At 42.7% G+C, this 17,727-nt stretch overlaps 6 protein-coding genes across 7 annotated transcripts in view; 3 read left to right on the forward strand and 3 right to left on the reverse strand.

The window, feature by feature from the left end:
• The window catches only part of LOC122622412 (cGMP-specific 3',5'-cyclic phosphodiesterase), a 43,946-nt gene extending 35,913 nt beyond the window's left edge, over positions 1-8,033 (forward strand). Inside the window, exons 6-13 of the mRNA XM_043800824.1 lie at positions 4,776-4,856; positions 4,940-5,227; positions 5,288-5,531; positions 5,586-5,677; positions 5,766-6,089; positions 6,896-7,049; positions 7,176-7,335; positions 7,393-8,033. Of these exons, the coding sequence (XP_043656759.1) occupies positions 4,776-4,856; positions 4,940-5,227; positions 5,288-5,531; positions 5,586-5,677; positions 5,766-6,089; positions 6,896-7,049; positions 7,176-7,335; positions 7,393-8,014 (1,965 nt within the window). The 3' untranslated portion in view covers positions 8,015-8,033. The remainder of the gene's footprint in view (positions 1-4,775; positions 4,857-4,939; positions 5,228-5,287; positions 5,532-5,585; positions 5,678-5,765; positions 6,090-6,895; positions 7,050-7,175; positions 7,336-7,392) is intronic.
• LOC122622414 (probable cytochrome P450 313a1) lies at positions 14-2,021 on the reverse strand. The gene is made up of 7 exons (XM_043800827.1): positions 1,826-2,021; positions 1,549-1,749; positions 1,308-1,493; positions 1,174-1,246; positions 961-1,087; positions 337-910; positions 14-271 (listed from the first exon to the last, which is right to left on the reverse strand). Exons 1-7 carry the CDS (start codon positions 1,980-1,982, stop codon positions 111-113), a joined length of 1,479 nt encoding a protein of 492 aa, XP_043656762.1. The 5' UTR covers positions 1,983-2,021; the 3' UTR covers positions 14-110.
• LOC122622417 (bypass of stop codon protein 1) lies at positions 6,207-6,763 on the reverse strand. The gene has a single exon (XM_043800831.1). The coding sequence runs from the start codon at positions 6,591-6,593 to the stop codon at positions 6,207-6,209; it is 387 nt and encodes a 128-aa protein (XP_043656766.1). The 5' UTR covers positions 6,594-6,763.
• A 1,221-nt stretch (positions 8,034-9,254) lies between the features above and the next one.
• Positions 9,255-11,042, forward strand: LOC122622415 (ribosomal RNA processing protein 36 homolog). 2 transcript variants are annotated; one of them, XM_043800829.1, is made up of 4 exons: positions 9,255-9,384; positions 10,144-10,195; positions 10,254-10,791; positions 10,847-11,042. In XM_043800829.1, the coding sequence occupies exons 1-4, from the start codon at positions 9,377-9,379 to the stop codon at positions 10,975-10,977; spliced, it is 729 nt and encodes a 242-aa protein (XP_043656764.1). In that variant the 5' UTR covers positions 9,255-9,376; the 3' UTR covers positions 10,978-11,042. The 2 variants fall into 2 exon arrangements, with proteins under 2 accessions (XP_043656764.1, XP_043656763.1); XM_043800828.1 differs by lacking the exon at positions 9,255-9,384 and having other exon boundaries at positions 10,038-10,195.
• Positions 10,981-11,850, reverse strand: LOC122622416 (39S ribosomal protein L11, mitochondrial). Its single transcript, XM_043800830.1, has 3 exons — positions 11,624-11,850; positions 11,273-11,557; positions 10,981-11,210 (listed from the first exon to the last, which is right to left on the reverse strand). The coding sequence occupies exons 1-3, from the start codon at positions 11,756-11,758 to the stop codon at positions 11,040-11,042; spliced, it is 591 nt and encodes a 196-aa protein (XP_043656765.1). The 5' UTR covers positions 11,759-11,850; the 3' UTR covers positions 10,981-11,039.
• A 129-nt stretch (positions 11,851-11,979) lies between these two features.
• LOC122622413 (serine protease HTRA2, mitochondrial) lies at positions 11,980-14,512 on the forward strand. The gene is made up of 3 exons (XM_043800826.1): positions 11,980-12,862; positions 12,934-13,448; positions 13,510-14,512. The coding sequence occupies exons 1-3, from the start codon at positions 12,275-12,277 to the stop codon at positions 13,673-13,675; spliced, it is 1,269 nt and encodes a 422-aa protein (XP_043656761.1). The 5' UTR covers positions 11,980-12,274; the 3' UTR covers positions 13,676-14,512.
• The last annotated feature ends 3,215 nt before the right edge of the window (positions 14,513-17,727 follow it).

Consider the following 17,727-nt stretch of genomic DNA (forward strand, 5'->3'; position numbering starts at 1 on the left):
TATCAGACAGAGATCCATATTAAAATAGATTTATTATGCATTCAATGGCTCTAATTATGAGGTTATATATCGAAAATAGAAAATATAGGAATAACAATAGGAATAGCAACCTAAGTGCGTCGTTGAAGTTTTAGGCGAGGATACTCAGCCAGTTTCATGGTCATGTTGTCCACATACACCAGATCCTTGTAGAGAAACCTGGTGCTAATCCTGTAGTTCCTGAGTATTCTGCATAGAGCGAACTTTGAAGACATCATGGCATACTTCGACCCTGAAATAAATTTAAAGTTGATTTATTTACATATTAATTGGATAACATGGAGGCGATCTACCAACCTATGCAATTTCTCTTTCCTTTCGCAAACGGAATGTAGGCATATGGGTGCCTGAGCTCCACGTTTTCCGCCAAGAAGTTATCGGGACTAAATTTGTCTGCGTCTGGGCCCCAGACTTCGGGATTTCTGTGAGTGTGAAACATGTCGATGCCGATGACGACTCCTTTGGGAATGAGAACTCCGTTCGAGAGGCGAACATCACTCTTTGTTTCCCTTGCTGTTATGGGAATGGCAGGAATTAGGCGTAGAGTCTCCTTTATCACGCGCTCCAAGTAATCCAGCTTTTGCATATCCGGGTATGTTATTTCGAAGTTTCCGGTCTCGGGAAAGGCAGCACAAAGCTCCTCAAAGACCGCATCCTGGTGCTCGGGATGATTGGCCAGGAGAAAGAGGGTGTGGTATACTGTAAGAGCTGATGTGTCGTAACCGGCGGCAATCATAATACAACATTCGCTCTTCACATCCATATAGGAAATGTCGCCCTTGCGGTACAGTTCCATTGCCCGATTAATCACAATGTTTATTTCGGGATCTGAATCACTCTCTGGCGACAGGTTAACCTTTTTATTAACCACCTGAACGAACGGGATTAGAATAAAAGTATTTCAGGAACTCCTTTACTTACGTTGTCCAGCATTTTTTGAATTCTAGAAAAGTTATCAGCTCGTAGTTTATCATAGCTGCATAGTTTCGAAATGATCTTGTTTTGAACCAAGGGCATTAATATATTGAGAGTAGAATGACATATGAGCCTGTCAACGTTAAAAGAAATATAATTGTCGTCATTTACTACAAGTAAACGAAATAGGGTTTGATTTATGATTAAAGTGTCTCTTACGATTCGAAGCATTCCACGAGGCTGCCATTTTTGAAGTGCTCATCATGCTTAACTTCAGAACCCATTGTGGTTTCTGTGAAAAGAATCCATAATCAGAACAGTTTTTCAAACAACACCCTGAGTAGATGGCTTACGAGCGGCTATTCTGAAGGACCATTTGAGCATCTCTGGAACCACATCTGTTTCGCCCTGGTTGACATAAGTGTCCAGAACATTCATTAGAATTTTGGTCTCGGTGTCGAAAATGTGAAAGAAGCTTAGCAGAAGATCGTGTTTGAACGCCGGATTAAAGTGCCTGCGGCGATCAATCCAATCAGGATCTGTTGGGTGATTGAATTTAAATTTAATTATCTTATAAAAATGCAGTTTGAGTACCTTGTTTTCCCAACAATCCATTTCCCATGCAGGAGGTTATCGCATTCACAATATGCTGGCTCTTATTGTGGCAATCAGGGGACGAGAAGATATCCTCCACAATCTTCGGATCGCGTGTCACTATAAATGGCACAGGACCCATCCACGTCAAAATGGTCGAGCCGTACTTATTCAAATACTTTGTTCGAAAGCTTAGTTTACCTATTTGAAGTTGATTCAATTAATTCCATATTTGCCAATAACTACATTTGTTTTTTGGTTTAACAATTAAATTTACGTTTATAGGTGATGATATTTTCGAGGGAACTTCCAAGAATGGGCAGTCCTATGGGTCCGGGCATCCTCAGCATAAGCAGATATAGCCTTCGGCGACTCCATAAGAAATATATCCAAAAAAGAGCTCCGGCCACCAGTAATAAATTTATTGTTAGCATACTAACACTATCACTTTGAGGAAATATGTTCGCTATAGACTGGTTTTCTTGACTGATCCGTATCGGAGATATGGTTGGGCTTTATATAGACGTGGTGCGTAATTACTCAATTATTCTATTAATTTTCTTGTTATTATATAGGTTAATAGCTAGGTTATATGATATGAAATCATTAAAGGCAGGCATAATAAATGGAATGGGATCAATTGTAAAATAATAAAAAACTACTTCATAATTTGCATATATGTATATTATATAAAACTACCCACTGTCTGCGCCCTACGTCGTTTGCACCGATATTGATATTCAAATTAATTGACCGACTTTTCTCAGACCACGCAAGTGTGTCCAAGCAAATTTGTTGGTGATTGCCGAGTTCTTCCCAAATATGCTGCATAAATAATAAAGCTAAATCCTGCGGACACCACCTCATGTCCTTCACAGTTTAATTTACATTTTTTAAACGGCACCGCGTGACTTTTTTGTTTGTGTGTTCGTCAACCCAAAGGAACTGAAAATGTTCAATTTATAAAGTTTTTTTCTTTTTTTTTGGGGAATAATGGTGGGCGTCTCCACGTGGCTGGAATTCAGCAATAACCAAGTGTCAGGCATCGCGTGAAATTCTGACAGCTCGGTGGTAAAATGTCCTTGGGGGTTTGTAAAATAATGTCCCAGACTGAGCCGAAGTTTCGCTGATTGCCTGACTTTAATTAAATTGACTTGTTTTTAAATTATTATAATTATTATAATTGCAATGTAATTTAATGTAATGTAACTAATCTGCGGACAGGTTTTCATAAAGTTGTAAGAAAGTTGTGTAAGAAACAACGTTAGTGGGCACCAGCCAGTTTACCCTCTGCTAGCCACTAGCAAGTGACGAAGAAAAGTGTTCAACTGTGTTCTGTATAAGCCAATAACAAGCATTACCTTAATCACTTGTTATCAAATTCACTTCGAATTTCATGATTTTGAGCCGGGATTCTACCGCTCCGCTTTTCTGATCAGGAGAGGCGCGAATTATTTTCCCTCCATTCCCTCGATCTATTTTCTCCACTTACTCATCCACCGCTCTTTCGAAGCGCATTAAGCCCGCAGCATATTGCTGTTTCATGTTGCAGAAACATAGCTTGCGGATGCACACGAATGTTGCTACGTTTTTTAATGCCAAAGATCCATGTTGCTGGCAACGAAGTATTACATGTAATCGCTGGTATGAGCGCCCTTACAATGGAAAACACTTTAAATAAAAAGAAAGTCTCTGATGTATCAACAATTAGCTGGGTTATTATAGGAGTAGGAATGGTCACGCAGAATGACTGACCATCCCAGCTAATCTAACGAAGAGAAAGACGTGCCTTACCTTAATAACAATTCTCAAATCGAACACATTAAAAATCAGCAATATAGACATACCATATTATATAATATAATATAATATATTATATAATAAAACTTATAATAATAACTCAGTGGGATTGTGTGAACTTACGTATAGGGCTAATCACTAAGAGGAATCATTTTCAGGCAATAAAGCAAGTATTTTAGAAGCAGTTAATGGTTATTTAATTACAGAACTTTTTGTATATTATATTTGATAATTATAGGGAACGTATTCATTGGAAATTATTTAAGCCCCTCAATGGAAATGCCTTGAAATGAATTCATTTAACTTAAATGCATTCCTTCATTGTTTTCGAGCAAGTAATTATTCATTCGAATCTTGCTTTTGGGTAAATTTATCGAGATACACATTACAGCGAACGAAGGACACGTGTTCAATTGTTTTACATATTCCGCCTTGGCCACCAGGGCGTATGAATAATGCCGGAGGATATTCCTTCAGGAATAATGCATTAAAATTGTAAATGAAATTGCTAAGAGGAGTGAAACAGATGTCCTGCCCCCTGGTACATGCATGCATCAGAGATATTTTGCTTGGCCAATTTGATGAATGCATATCATTAAATTACTGCATGCTGCATTAATCTACAGCCAGCGGTGGAAAAATAAAGGCCTTGCATATGAAATTGAATGCCTTTTGTTTGACCTAAATAAAAGCTCTTAATTTCGCACGGCAACTGCTATTAATTGGATATGTGCCAGATATTTCGATGTGCCAAATTAAATATTGTTGACTTCGATGATTGTTTAATTCGGGAAATTGCCAGGGCCAAATTAGCCATTATCTGCTGCCGGCTGATAATGCAAATGCATGTAAGTGTAATGGACAATTTATTAGCCCATAAAGCTCAACTGGCCCACTGGGGCAAGAACGGTCGAGCTGCGCCGGACGGACTCTGAAAACTTGGCTGACATGCCCGTCATGTGCAACATGTCAGCTTAATTATGCTCGGGTGGCCGGAGGGGGGTGGGGGAGTGCGACTGTGTGCGACCTCTGATGCACTGAAAGAAAAGTAAACAACAAGTATTTTAAAATAATAAAATAATAGTAGGGAAAGTAACTATACACAATGGCTACTAAAGCCAAAGTTACAACTTATTAATAACTTTATTATAATAATACAAATGACCAAACATGATCGATTGGGAAACTCAAATCTAATGCACAATGTAAAAAATTATGAAGGGAGCTACATTTTATTTATTTTTCCATTCAAACCCAAAAAGCGATGTATTGTTTTTTCTACGTATTGGGTGGGATTGCGCGCGCAATGCAATGGTGCAATGCAATTTATCAACAAGTTGGCGGCTTGGGGGAAAACCGTTACGAGCTCCATTAGTGGCAGCCACTTAATGTACCCCCTGCCCTTCCTCTCGCCCCTCTCACCGCAGAGCCATTTGGAGAAGATAATTGAGAAGCCCAATCAGCCAGCCACCCGCGCCATCAAGTCCGCCGATAGCTTCGAGGAGAAGGTAAGTCCACCTGACGCCGCTTGACTCGCTTCCAAATCATTGATTCTGGTTTTTGATACCCTCGCCTTCAACTGATCGGACAGAAAATGCGCAATCGTTTCACCGTGCTCTTCGAACTCGGTGGAGAGTATCAGGCTGCCAATGTATCGAGGCCATCTGTCAGCGAGTTGAGCTCCTCGACGCTGGCGCAGATTGCTCAGTTTGTGGCCACCACCGGGCAGACGGTCAACATCTGCGATGTCATCGAGTGGGTCAGGGATCACAATCAGATTCGGGCCGAGGACGAAATAGACAGCACTCAGGCCATCCTCTGCATGCCCATTATGAATGCGCAGAAGAAGGTCATCGGCGTTGCCCAACTTATCAACAAGGTGATTATATTTACTTGCTAAGCTCATGATACTTACTTACTTATTATGAATCTTAACCAGGCCAACGGAGTTCCCTTCACCGAGTCAGATGCCTCAATTTTCGAGGCATTTGCCATCTTCTGCGGCCTGGGCATTCACAACACCCAGATGTACGAGAACGCCTGCAAGTTGATGGCCAAGCAGAAGGTGGCCCTCGAGTGCCTCAGTTACCATGCCACCGCCAGCCAGGATCAGACGGAGAAGCTCACCCAGGACGCGATTGCCGAGGCGGAGTCCTACAACCTGTACAGCTTCACCTTTACGGGTGAGTGATTATTTAAATATTCTTTAATATTAAATTCTAAATATTTAATTTCAGACTTTGAGCTGGTCGACGATGACACCTGTCGCGCAGTGCTGCGCATGTTTATGCAGTGCAATTTGGTATCACAGTTTCAGATACCATATGATGTAAGTCAATTTCTTTAAATAAACAAGTTATTGATTTAGTATTCTTTAAGCAAAAAATCCATTTCTTTTTATCCTATTATATTTGTAGGTCCTTTGCCGTTGGGTTTTAAGTGTTCGCAAGAATTATCGGCCTGTGAAATACCACAATTGGAGGCACGCTCTCAACGTGGCCCAAACGATGTTCGCCATGCTGAAAACCGGCAAGATGGAGCGCTTTATGACGGATCTGGAGATTCTGGGTCTGCTGGTGGCCTGTTTGTGCCACGACTTAGATCATCGTGGCACCAACAATGCGTTCCAGACCAAAACTGAGTCCCCGCTGGCCATTTTGTACACTACTAGCACGATGGAGCACCATCACTTCGATCAGTGCGTAATGATTCTCAATTCGGAGGGAAATAATATTTTTCAGGTAAGCGCATAGCATTTTAAAGCGTTGATTACAGAGTCAAGTAGTATATGATTAGTAGTATTATGATTTATGTATAAATTTCAACCATTTATTCTCTAAAATAAAACTGTGGCTACTCTAACCACGGATAACGCGTACATTTTGGTTCTTGGACTTCTTGTTGAGTTTTCGGTTGGCGGCATTCTTGGCGCGTTTGGCGGCATTTAGGCGGGCCTTGCGAGACTTGGCGCTGGAACTCTTGGATTTGGACGAGGAACTGGTAGAGGATCCAACCTTGACTTTCCTTTTGATCGAGTACTTCAGGTTGCTGAGATACACTTTCTTCTTGTTTGCGGTATCAGATGATGAGGTGGCTTCTGTGGTGGTGGTTGTGGTGGAGGTGGTGGATTCCGTGGTGGAGGTGGTGCTAGTGCTTGACTCCGTACTTGTAGTGGTGTCGGCAGCTCTAACTTGAGCCACACACAAAACCATCGAAAGGACGAAGAGAACAAGGAACAACTTCATGTTGGATGCTTCGATTGAGAACTGATATGCCTTCTGCTGATAAAATATCTCTTTTATAGTAAAACCAAGATTGTCTAGCGACCGCCAAATCGCCAAATTGTTTGCTTAACAAAATATCTGCGAACTGACTCCACCTTGACTCCGATAGGGGGTACATTTATTTAAGTTGAAGCACATGTCTACTACTACTGTGACGTCATGGGCACAGATGTTTTCTTAATAACTTAGAAATGGAATTTGTTAGGTTTTTAATATGTTAACTATTGACTAATGCGAACTATAATGTTTGCTTTATTTCATAGGCCTTGTCACCTGAGGACTATCGTTCGGTCATGAAGACCGTGGAAAGCGCCATTCTGTCCACCGATCTGGCCATGTATTTCAAGAAGAGGAACGCTTTCCTGGAGTTGGTGGAAAATGGGGAATTCGATTGGCAGGGCGAGGAGAAGAAAGATCGTGAGTCCAAATAACTGCTACTTCCAGTATAAACAATTGTTTTAAGCTTTCTTTGAAGTCATGCCGAGTTTAAAGATTTATTCCCATATTTCTTATGACAAAACACCTAATTTCAATTGATTTTAGTACTTTGTGGCATGATGATGACTGCCTGCGATGTGAGTGCCATTGCCAAACCATGGGAGGTCCAGCACAAGGTGGCCAAGTTGGTGGCCGATGAGTTCTTCGACCAGGGAGACCTCGAGAAGTTGCAGCTCAACACCCAACCAGTGGCCATGATGGACAGGTAACTGACGAGTATGATCCCAATGAGGTGTTCTTTAATGGCTTTATCACATCATAGGGAGCGCAAGGACGAGCTGCCCAAAATGCAGGTGGGCTTTATCGACGTGATCTGTCTGCCCCTCTACAGAGTGCTTTGCGACACCTTCCCCTGGATCACTCCCCTCTATGAAGGAACCTTGGAGAACCGACGCAATTGGCAGGATCTGGCGGAAAAAGTGGAAATGGGCCTGACCTGGATCGATCACGATACAATTGACAAGCCCGTGGAGGAGTTTGCCGCCTGTGCGGATGAGGAGATCAAGGACATCGAGTTCACGGTGACCACGCTCAATTGCAATCAGCAATCCCAGCATGGCAGCGAGGATAGCCACACGCCGGAGCACCAGCGAAGTGGCTCCAGATTGAGCATGAAGAAGACCGGAGCCCTGGGCAAGGCAGTGCGATCCAAGCTATCGAAGACTCTTTACAACAGCATGGACGGCTCAAAGCCGAAGACCTCGCTGAAGCTCCTAGAATCCCATGTCAGCGAGGATATGGACGACAAGAGTCCCACGAGTCCTTCGCAACCGCAGGCATCCGGGAGCATGGGCCGCATGTCCGCCTCCTCCTCCACTTCATCCGCCGGCGGGCAGATGGTGGACAAGTCCAAAAAGCGATCCAAACTGTGCGCGTTGTTATGACGAAAGCCGTCCAATTAGAATATGGCGACTCCCTCCAGCACCACTGGCAGTGAAACTGACCACAAGTGCGGAGGGGGGATGACCGACTTCTAATTGGATTTTGGAGTTTGGAGAACTCACAAAAAAAACTTGTTGTGCTCCCCACCTGTATCCATTACAGGATTTGGTACTCGATTTCGTTTGGTTTGAATGTTTTTGTTTGTGAAACTACACCGTTCAATAAAATAACATTTGCTTTAAATGTCAGTACAGTAAATTAAAGTCCCTGCTAAACATGGAAATGAATACTTTATCCTCTTTTATCCTATTACATTACATTCAATATATAAGTCACTATTTATTAGAAACAAGCATTGTTTATCAAACTTAATAGAACCTATAAAGTGTTTTAATTGAAACATCAAGCATTTCAAACTCTAAAGTATATTTTCATCAACAAGAAACCCATCAAATCGAATCGAAATCGAAGACGAATACGAAGGCAGGAGTATATGTACATGTTTGATATATGTTTTAAGTACTATAACTACCCATATACAAGCGGATGAGCATTAGGCAGAAGCAAATGCACTTGCAATATTAAGCATAAGTGAATGTCAAAATATGTGATCTATTTACGGTCCCGCAGGTGCGAAGCCCCCGGGTTGAACCTTTGTCGGATACTATCCTCTCTCCCTATCTAACTATCTATCTATCTATCTATCAATCGAACTATCTGTCTGTCGCTTTTAGGTGATCGAAAACCGCGAAACTAAACTAACTAACTAAGTAGATCCAATCCAACCAACTAGCTAAGAGTGTACGTAGTTACCCCAACCCAAATCGTGCTAGTCAAAACAAACGTATGAGATACTATTATGTGTACGAAACCCCTAGTTAAGAATTTTGAGGCTACATACCAGGCATCTGGCATCGGGCATTGGGCATCAGGAAGTCGGATCGGGATCACTACTAGTCCTCGACTGTGATCGGCTTGAAATCTACTTTATAGCTAACTAATATACTAATATATTTGTATGCACAGAGATGTGTATTTACGTAGCAAACTATAGCAATATTATATGATATTTCCCACACATCCCACACGTTGTGAGCACAGCACAAATATTGGGTGATCGAACCGATCGAAGAACCGAAAAGAATAAAAGGCAGATTTTGAAGATGAATGGAGGACTCCTACTTTTCGTACTGTGTTTGATTGTATAAATATAAATATTAGCTTAAAGATACACAGCAGTCAATTTTTGAACTCGAATACAAGCAAGATACAAATACGATAGATATTTGATTCAAGATTCACTCGGTTAATACGAATAATCCGGTCCCACACTCTCCTAGTTGTTGCAATCAAGTTTACTTTAAATGTGTGTGTACGTGTACAAAGCAAACTACTTATATACTGTAGAGCATAAATATAAACTAAATATACATATACGGAACCTATATAAAATATTTACATTTGACTAATGTAACTATAACTGAATTGCTTAGAATTAACGTGTTTAAGGGCATTTCGATTAATTTTTTATTGGTCTGCGTGTGCTAATCAAAATTGACTATTAAAATGTCAACAAAAATAAAGTTTTACAACTATTTTTCTAGTTACTCTGCCGCTCGCCTAAAAATCAAAATCCAGACAACTTTACGAGCCGATTTAAAACTATTCCTGGATTTTGTTGTGACAATTGTATTAATTGTGTATATTTCCTGAACATTTTGTTGCTTCTTTTTGTTCCCCAAAGATTAAAAAATTATTCACGTTTGTTTACCTTACTATGTAAGACTTGCAATTAAATCAAAAATAAATCACACCATTGGGAATTACTCTAAAAACGGTTTCTTTATTAAAATGGGTAAATTTATATTACTAAATAGTGGGAAAAAGTAGCTTACTCCTAAATTCATTAAGATTCATGTCAAGATTTAATGCTTCTTAGGTTTAGCATAAATTCAAATAAGGCGGCTTACTAAGTTCAGTGTTGACTAACGTATGGCGCAGCGTCTATCGTTACGTATCGTTATCAGGCCCAAGTCAGCTGCTTAAAACCCAAACAATCACACGTGAATTTCTTAAAAAGTAAATAAATAACGTTTTGGAACGAAACTAAAACAATTATGTCCTCTCCCAGTGAATCCTCTTCGGCTTCTGAGCACGAGGAAAGCAACGACGACGAAACTCAGGTATAAGTAACACAACTATACAGGGATATGGTTTACAAATATAAGAACTTCCTTTTAGAATGCAATTCGTGAAGATCTCAAAGGAATGTCCTTCGAGGAGATAATGAAACTAAAAGAGGAGCTAGGCGCCAAGGTATACAAAGAGGCTGTTCTCGGTGGCAAGAGTTCCAGACCCCAAAGACCTAAGACCAAAACCGACCTTAAGCGCCTGAACAAAAACAGACCTCGTGAAATGACCACCAGGCGGCAGGTGCCATTTCTGGGCGCGGAGCACCGAGTGGAGCGCAAGAAAAATGTGGAACTTCGAGATCCAAGATTTGACGAGAAATCAGGAGCATATAGTGCAGAAACCTTCAAGAAAAACTACCAATTTGTGTCCCAAATTCGAGCAAAGGAAGTTGGCCAGCTGAAGAAGAAACTGGACGAGGTGGAGGATGAGGCAGAGAAGCACGATATAAAGGACACCATGCAGCGACTTATCAATAAAAATGTGGAGGACAAGAAGTGGCACACCAAACAGAAGCAACTTAAAAAGGAGCGCTCTGTCATTCAGAAGAAACACAATCTTGGACAACAGCCCCATTATCTGACAAAGAGTACGTTTCTCAACGCCAGAAATTTTAAGTTTTAATTTTGTTTTATCCCCCACAGAGGAGCGACGAGCTAAGGAACTAGTGGCCCAATTCGAGAAGCTGAAAAACACCGGAAAACTCAACAAGCACATGGAGAAGCGACGCAAGAAGAACGCCGCCAAGGACCGCAAACGCATTGGTATAGAATAAGACTTACGCTTTAAGTATAAATGTATTTTAAACAATTAAAAGCACAGTGCAAATATGCAAACCTAGCCTGTGCGCAACATCTTTGCTTCCCGCTTCTCCTGCAACTCGCGCCGTTGCTGCTCCACAATTATCTTGCGCTCCTCCAGGAACTCGCCATAGGCCGCCGGATCTATTTCCCTGACCACTTTGATCCCACAGGTCCGGGCAATGCTGATGAGCATCTCACACATTTGCTAAGAGACAAGAAATACATTTATGTTGGTGTTATATCTCAACATTTTTTTGGAATACCAACCTGCATGGTAAGAAGTGCATTGGGCGGGTCCTGAATCTTGATGGCTGCAATCTCGTACAAATGCTTGAGGGTGATCATGCCGGCTACCTCCTTGCCAGGAGTCATGGTGCCCCGTTGTATGCCCGCCGCTTGCTTCAGGAAAAATGTGGCCGGCGGATGGTGGATGACCAAGTCGTAGCTGCGATCGCTGTTTACAGAGATCCTGCAAGGCAGTGGCACGCCCTCTTTCATTTCCGCGGTCTTGGCATTGAAGTCCTTGCAAAAGGCGGCAATATTAATCGCTCTCTGCGTGCGGTAAAGTGTGCGATTATGAAATTATAAATTTGTGAATTTTAAAGCCGGCTAACTCACCTGTCCCAACATCGGTCCCAGTGGAGGACCTGCAGCAGCCATTCCCGCTGGTATATTCGTCTTCAGTTTGCTCGTGTGCGTCACACGTTCCACCGTCTTCTTCAGGGATTTCAGCTTACCCGCTGCCTTGGACATTTTAATTGATTTATTCCAACTAAACAATTGATTCAAACTGTTATGCAAAGCGAAATGTGTTGGTGGGAGGAAGAACAAGCAGCAGCAACAGCTGATGACATTGCTGTCGCTTATTTTCTGGCTGAAGTCTCTTTATAGCTAAGTAGCTAAAAAAAACGTATTACTGACCGTAAGCTGAACATCAATATTAAATATATGACTTAATCAAATTGCCATTTGCAAAATAGCAGGCTTTTTAAAAGTAATACTATGAGAGCAGCTGAAATTTTAAAAGCCCTTTGAATTATAGCCAAATGTTCAATAGCCAAATTCCCGTGATAAGCAGACGATTAGCCACCCCTGATGCGAAGAAGAAGCATCGCGGCCAACAGCTGTTTGCATTGCCTATCGCCTATCGGTAGTCGAGGGTGTCGCAGCAGGCAGCTTTTGTGGCAGAGTGCCAAATTGAAATCAGCTGCCAGCTGAGAAGTGAGAAATTAAATAACAATAACAAACTACGAGTAATCACAGAAACCCATGGCTTTGCGCGGTTCCCACCGCTTGGAAGTGATCTTCAAACGCTGCATTGCATCTCCGGTGTTCCACAGCCACGCAGCCAACCGGAGGAGCAGCCAACTAGCGATCAAAGGCGGCGATCCAAACAGCAATGGTAACAGTGGGCAAGATCAGCAAAATGGTGAACAAAAAGGAAAAGGCTGGAGGCGATTGGTTCGTTTCTTTGTGCCCTTCTCCCTGGGCGCCGCGGTCAGTGCGGCGGTCATTAAGCGGGAGGACTTTACGCCAACGATCGCCGCTTCCAAGATGACAGGTCGTCGGCGGGACTTCAACTTTATAGCCGATGTGGTGGCAGGTTGTGCGGATTCGGTGGTCTACATTGAGATCAAGGACACCCGCCACTTTGACTACTTCAGTGGCCAGCCGATCACCGCATCGAATGGCTCCGGCTTCATCATTGAGCAGAACGGTCTCATCCTGACCAACGCTCATGTGGTGATCAACAAACCCCACACAATGGTACAGGTGAGGCTTTCCGACGGCAGGACTTTTCCCGCCACCATCGAGGACGTGGATCAGACATCCGATCTGGCGACTTTGCGCATACAGGTAAGCCTGCAGTTGAATTTCTAAGCAGCGCAACTTATATATACATATATCTGAATATTGACATCCTACAGGTGAACAATCTTTCGGTGATGCGGCTAGGCAAGAGCAGTACCCTGCGATCCGGCGAGTGGGTTGTGGCCCTGGGCAGTCCGCTGGCCCTAAGCAATACGGTGACCGCTGGAGTAATCAGTTCCACGCAGCGTGCATCCCAAGAACTTGGCCTTCGCAACAGGGACATCAACTATCTGCAAACGGATGCTGCGATTACGTTTGGCAACTCCGGCGGACCCTTGGTCAATCTGGATGGCGAGGCCATTGGAGTTAACTCGATGAAGGTGACGGCTGGCATTAGCTTTGCAATCCCAATTGACTATGTAAAGGTGTTTCTGGAGCGGGCGGCCGAGAAACGAAAGAAGGGCTCGGCCTACAAGACGGGCTATCCGGTGAAGCGGTACATGGGCATCACCATGCTGACGCTCACACCGGATATACTCTTCGAGCTCAAGTCACGAAGTCAAAACATGCCCAGCCACCTAACGCACGGCGTGCTCGTGTGGAAGGTTATCGTTGGGTCGCCGGCGCACAGGTGGGTCAACACCAAAGTAGTTAATACATCAATCCATTATCATATTCTGCCTCCCTTTTAGTGGTGGGCTGCAACCCGGAGACATAGTGACCCACATAAACAAGAAGGAGATCAAGAACTCATCGGATGTCTACGACGCCCTGGCCGATAATAGTAAAAACCTTGATATAGTGATCCTGCGAGGTGTGAAGCAGATGCACGTGACCATTACGCCAGAAGATCCCTAGTTAAGCCCTTATGCCGCACCTGTATCCTCGACCTACGACTATATTGTGTTCGCCTGGATGCCAATTTGAGATACTTATATATGTAAAAGAAACCTAGCGATCCTGGGAAGAAATCTCTGACGTACCCACCTCCCACACGCTCCTATTCCCAATCGAGTGCCTGCCTATATTTGTCTCTGACTAACGAGTAGGGAAATTTGCATAGATCGCGGGCTCGTTATCAGTGGCCATTATTAACAGCGGCACGACCATAAGTTAATCTACGCATCGGACAGCACGAAAATGTATCTCCGACTGGGTCGATTGGGTCGTCTGTCCGTTTCCGAACATCATCGATTTCTCTTTCATGGAGCGCTGTGCGTGTCCCCAACCATCCGTCTGCCCGTCCGTCCGTCCCTCCGTCTGATTTTCCTCTTCCAACAACGACAAAAATGTATTTACGCTAATTGAAATATCTTGCGTTGCGATCAATCGATGCCATATTTTTTATAGGCCAAACCTCGGCAGTGCAGAAAATGCAGCAGCAGCAACAGCAGCAGCGGGGCAGCAGCAACATCAGCCGCAAAAAACGTCGAATACCGAAATGCAAATTTCAATAAATTTATGCAACTGTATTCCCAGCGCTTCACTTGGCCCCAGCTGTTCATACCCTCGAAAGGGGTATGCTTTTTATGGCTTTCAATGGATGTTGAGAAGTTCATAGGTTCATAGGATACCAAACTCTTCGCACATTATTAAATATTATTTTATGAAACTGAACCTTTAAAATATATAGTTTATGAATAATCCAATATGTAAATCTCATTTTATCAATCAAAAAACGCTTATTTTAAAGTATAAAACCAACTGTGTGTGTTTTAAATGGTTAAAGTGCATTCAATTGAATTAGTAACCGAAGCAATCGTTGTAAATACTTTGAAAGAGTATTCAAACCTCACTTAGCCGAGTTAGGATCGGTGTGGCTTCGGTTTATTTGTGGGTGACAAGGCAGACGTTGCCAATGATGATGATGTTGTTGCCGCTGCTGCTGCTGCTGTTGCTGTCGTTGCGTGAAAAGTGAAATTCTTGTGATTATTAATTTTGTTTTCGCTTTTGGCGATGCTACGCTTTTTTGGCTTTTGCATATAAATTCATATATTGATTCCGCCGGACTGGCCAACTGGCCGACTGGCCATTGTTGTTGTGGTTGTTTATGTGACAGCGGCCTTTATGACATTGTTGGCACTAAGTTACCTTTATAGCTTATAAGCCGCACGCATAAATGCAGCTTAAAGTTCATAAATTTGCCAATATTCACTCGGCAAGGGGTTAAGCAAACGGACCTCGCTTTTGCGATCGTGTAAACACTTTTTACTTTATTCACTGGCGCCCCACGCTTTTTGCACTTTCTTTCTGCCATTTCAGCGGCTTGGCGGGCATTCGTTTCCATTTCCATTACCATTTCGGTTTTCAGTCTTCAGTTTTCAATCTCATTCCCTGTGCCTGCCGTCTGCACTCTGTGCGCCGACTAATTGAAATATTTAAAATGCATAAAAGTATCGCATTTAAGCTTTGCAATTAGTTTGCGGTGATCCCGCAGTTTGCCGTCGTCGTGGGTACGGATATGTAGATATACATACATATATATATGTATGTTGTAGTCGCCAGTTGTTGTGGGGCGCTTAAATTACAAACCTGTGAGAAATTTAGTCGCTGTTTTGGTTGCTTTGGGACTGAGTTGATCCATACACTGGAAAAAGATGGATAAAACCACTTTCGGTGGCTGTAGGGGGTATATGAAAAAAACTAACTATTTATGCTTTACAAAATGTATTCGGTAGTACTGATTTTCTTAAACTTACGTATTTCAAATATACTTTAAAGAGGAAAACTCTTTTGTTAATAAAAAAAATAAATAAGATTCTACAAATAATTGTATCTTTTTATTTCAGTTTTATGCAAATCTTCTATTTTGTAGCGTAAAGATAAAATATAAAACTTTACCTTGAACTAATCGTTTCTTAGCTTGGGTTGTTCTTAAAAGAACAGAAGTGCTTTTTCCTTGAAAAGAAGATAGTAATTTCAAAACATACTTTATACAAATTACATGTTACTAACTTTTCTCATCCTACCGTTCCACATCATAAAAAAAGGGCATTTACACTCGCATTAAATAGTTTTCGCGATGCGCGAACTTTATTGTGAATTAAGATCACAAAGTTGTAGTTGCGGTGAGCAGCGTTTTGCGGCTGTGATCATGTTCACACGCTGCGGCAGTAAAGCTAAAAACCTAAAACACCTAAAGCCGGTAATTGTGGTGCTTTGCTTTGACTGGGCTTACACTTTCATAAAAGGCGGCAATTAATAATGGGGGTCCATCAATCGAGCAGCACGTTTGACGAGGGTCATTTGGTGATTTGGCAACTCCAATTGAGTTATTAAACGTGCGCTTAATTGCAGCCACTGACACTCGGGGTCAAAAGTGCGCAAATTGTCGCATTAACCCAGAAATGTCAGACTAAGGATCTGCTTTTTTTTTCACCAGCTTGGTCTTTATTTCTCTTCGGAGGTGACCCCATCAGACACCTAAATCAACGACTTTCTCGTGCGCTGTTCCCATGAACTGCTCACATTTAAACATATTGGCAGGCGCATTGGAAAAGTGCATGAGGCAACAGCAACAGCAACAGCGCCAGGCGAACACCTACAACAACCCACAGCAGCTTTTGTAATAGCAACAACATTAAAGTTCATGACACACAACTGTAAAATGTTTCAGGCCGAAAAAAACTTTTACCGCCGATAATAAATGGCTGCGACTTTGCGCCCCCAAAAGTTCAAGCCATCATCGCGCCATCGTCCCGCATGTGAAAAGTTCTCCTCAAAAGACGGACAACTGGACACATGGACCACTTGGACAACTTGGATCTGGCATCCATGGACAGGAAGTTGAGGCGGCTGGCATGGCTGAAAACGAAGCCAAGAGCAGGAGATCATCGGGCCCCATGACCGATGGCCGATGGCCAATGCCACGGGCCATAAATCACTTGAGTATGCCAAAAGTTACATAATAATTCTGCGCTAACTGCGATAACTGATCGTCTCGTCTCGTCTCGTTTTGGCGGCATTAATCAAGAATTCGGTCTGGGAAATAAAGCCATCGTCATCAATCCGTTGTCCAAATTGAAATGTGTTTTAATGTGCCAATGCTATTGCCAAATGGTATTTCCTTTCAGGGGGCTCGATTGCATTAAATCAACAGATTCATAAAAATGAAAAACACGAAAAATTATGATGATTACGCGGAAATGTGTGGCAACTGCGCTTTTCATGTTGTGGCCACTGGGCTAAAATGCTTTATGAAATTGCACAAGTGTGTTGGCCATTTGCTGAATTATGGCGCCCAGGTTTTTCTCCATATTTTTCTCATTTTTTTGTTGTTATTTGGGTCGCCGCAGGGCGCTGGTGGTGCATTTTCATTAAACGCTTGGGAAACTGTCCAACTGCAAGTTGGGAGTTGGGAGTTGGGAGTTGGGAGCTGAGAGTCTCGGTGAGCTGGGTTTTTGTGGGTCAGTTTACACATCTGGCTTTTGGCTTGGCTGCAGTGTAGTGTTGGTCAAATATTTGCGCCAGCGCAAAGAGTCATCATCATTAATAATGATGGAAATTTCACCTGCTGGAAAAGCGTTTTTCGTTTTGCGTACTACTACTACTACTACTACTACTACTACCGCCGCCCCATGTTTATGTTTTCTTTATTTAGGCAAATCCATCAATTAATCTCGAGAGCGTTTGGCCCACTGTTGGCCATTGGGAATTGGGTATGGGTATGGGGAATTGGAAACTGGATGCCATTTGCTTGCTCGGAAAACGCCGTGGAGCGTGACGAAAACAAGCTTCTAATCTGGCCCAGCCGAACTGGCAACTGGCAACTTTTCGATTCGATCTGTCCCCGAATTGATTGATTTGTCAGCGCTCGGCCACTGACAATCCCACAAATCCCAAGATTTATGTCCAGCTATAATGGCCATATGTCTGCTGACCATTTTCAGACAAATTATGCATTGGCTGCG

This window comes from Drosophila teissieri, chromosome 3R, assembly GCF_016746235.2.
Source record: "Drosophila teissieri strain GT53w chromosome 3R, Prin_Dtei_1.1, whole genome shotgun sequence".
In the NCBI taxonomy this organism is placed as follows: domain Eukaryota; kingdom Metazoa; phylum Arthropoda; class Insecta; order Diptera; family Drosophilidae; genus Drosophila; species Drosophila teissieri.

What these genes read in the sequence shown, in the direction of transcription:
- LOC122622414 (XM_043800827.1), bottom strand. Translation starts at nt 1,982, where the DNA reads ATGCTAACAATAAATTTATTACTGGTGGCCGGAGCTCTTTTTTGGATA. An exon ending in AAATATCATCACCTATAAAC is followed by an intron (nt 1,750 to 1,825) that starts GTAAATTTAATT and finishes AACTTCAAATAG; the next exon opens with GTAAACTAAGCTTTCGAACA. An exon ending in GTCCTTCAGAATAGCCGCTC is followed by an intron (nt 1,247 to 1,307) that starts GTAAGCCATCTA and finishes TTCTTTTCACAG; the next exon opens with AAACCACAATGGGTTCTGAA.
- LOC122622417 (XM_043800831.1), bottom strand. Translation starts at nt 6,593, where the DNA reads ATGAAGTTGTTCCTTGTTCTCTTCGTCCTTTCGATGGTTTTGTGTGTG.
- LOC122622415 (XM_043800828.1), top strand. Translation starts at nt 10,130, where the DNA reads ATGTCCTCTCCCAGTGAATCCTCTTCGGCTTCTGAGCACGAGGAAAGC. An exon ending in GCAACGACGACGAAACTCAG is followed by an intron (nt 10,196 to 10,253) that starts GTATAAGTAACA and finishes ACTTCCTTTTAG; the next exon opens with AATGCAATTCGTGAAGATCT. An exon ending in GCCCCATTATCTGACAAAGA is followed by an intron (nt 10,792 to 10,846) that starts GTACGTTTCTCA and finishes TATCCCCCACAG; the next exon opens with AGGAGCGACGAGCTAAGGAA.
- LOC122622416 (XM_043800830.1), bottom strand. Translation starts at nt 11,758, where the DNA reads ATGTCCAAGGCAGCGGGTAAGCTGAAATCCCTGAAGAAGACGGTGGAA. An exon ending in TGGGACCGATGTTGGGACAG is followed by an intron (nt 11,558 to 11,623) that starts GTGAGTTAGCCG and finishes TACCGCACGCAG; the next exon opens with AGAGCGATTAATATTGCCGC. An exon ending in ATGCACTTCTTACCATGCAG is followed by an intron (nt 11,211 to 11,272) that starts GTTGGTATTCCA and finishes CTTGTCTCTTAG; the next exon opens with CAAATGTGTGAGATGCTCAT.
- LOC122622413 (XM_043800826.1), top strand. Translation starts at nt 12,275, where the DNA reads ATGGCTTTGCGCGGTTCCCACCGCTTGGAAGTGATCTTCAAACGCTGC. An exon ending in TGGCGACTTTGCGCATACAG is followed by an intron (nt 12,863 to 12,933) that starts GTAAGCCTGCAG and finishes GACATCCTACAG; the next exon opens with GTGAACAATCTTTCGGTGAT. An exon ending in GTTGGGTCGCCGGCGCACAG is followed by an intron (nt 13,449 to 13,509) that starts GTGGGTCAACAC and finishes CCTCCCTTTTAG; the next exon opens with TGGTGGGCTGCAACCCGGAG.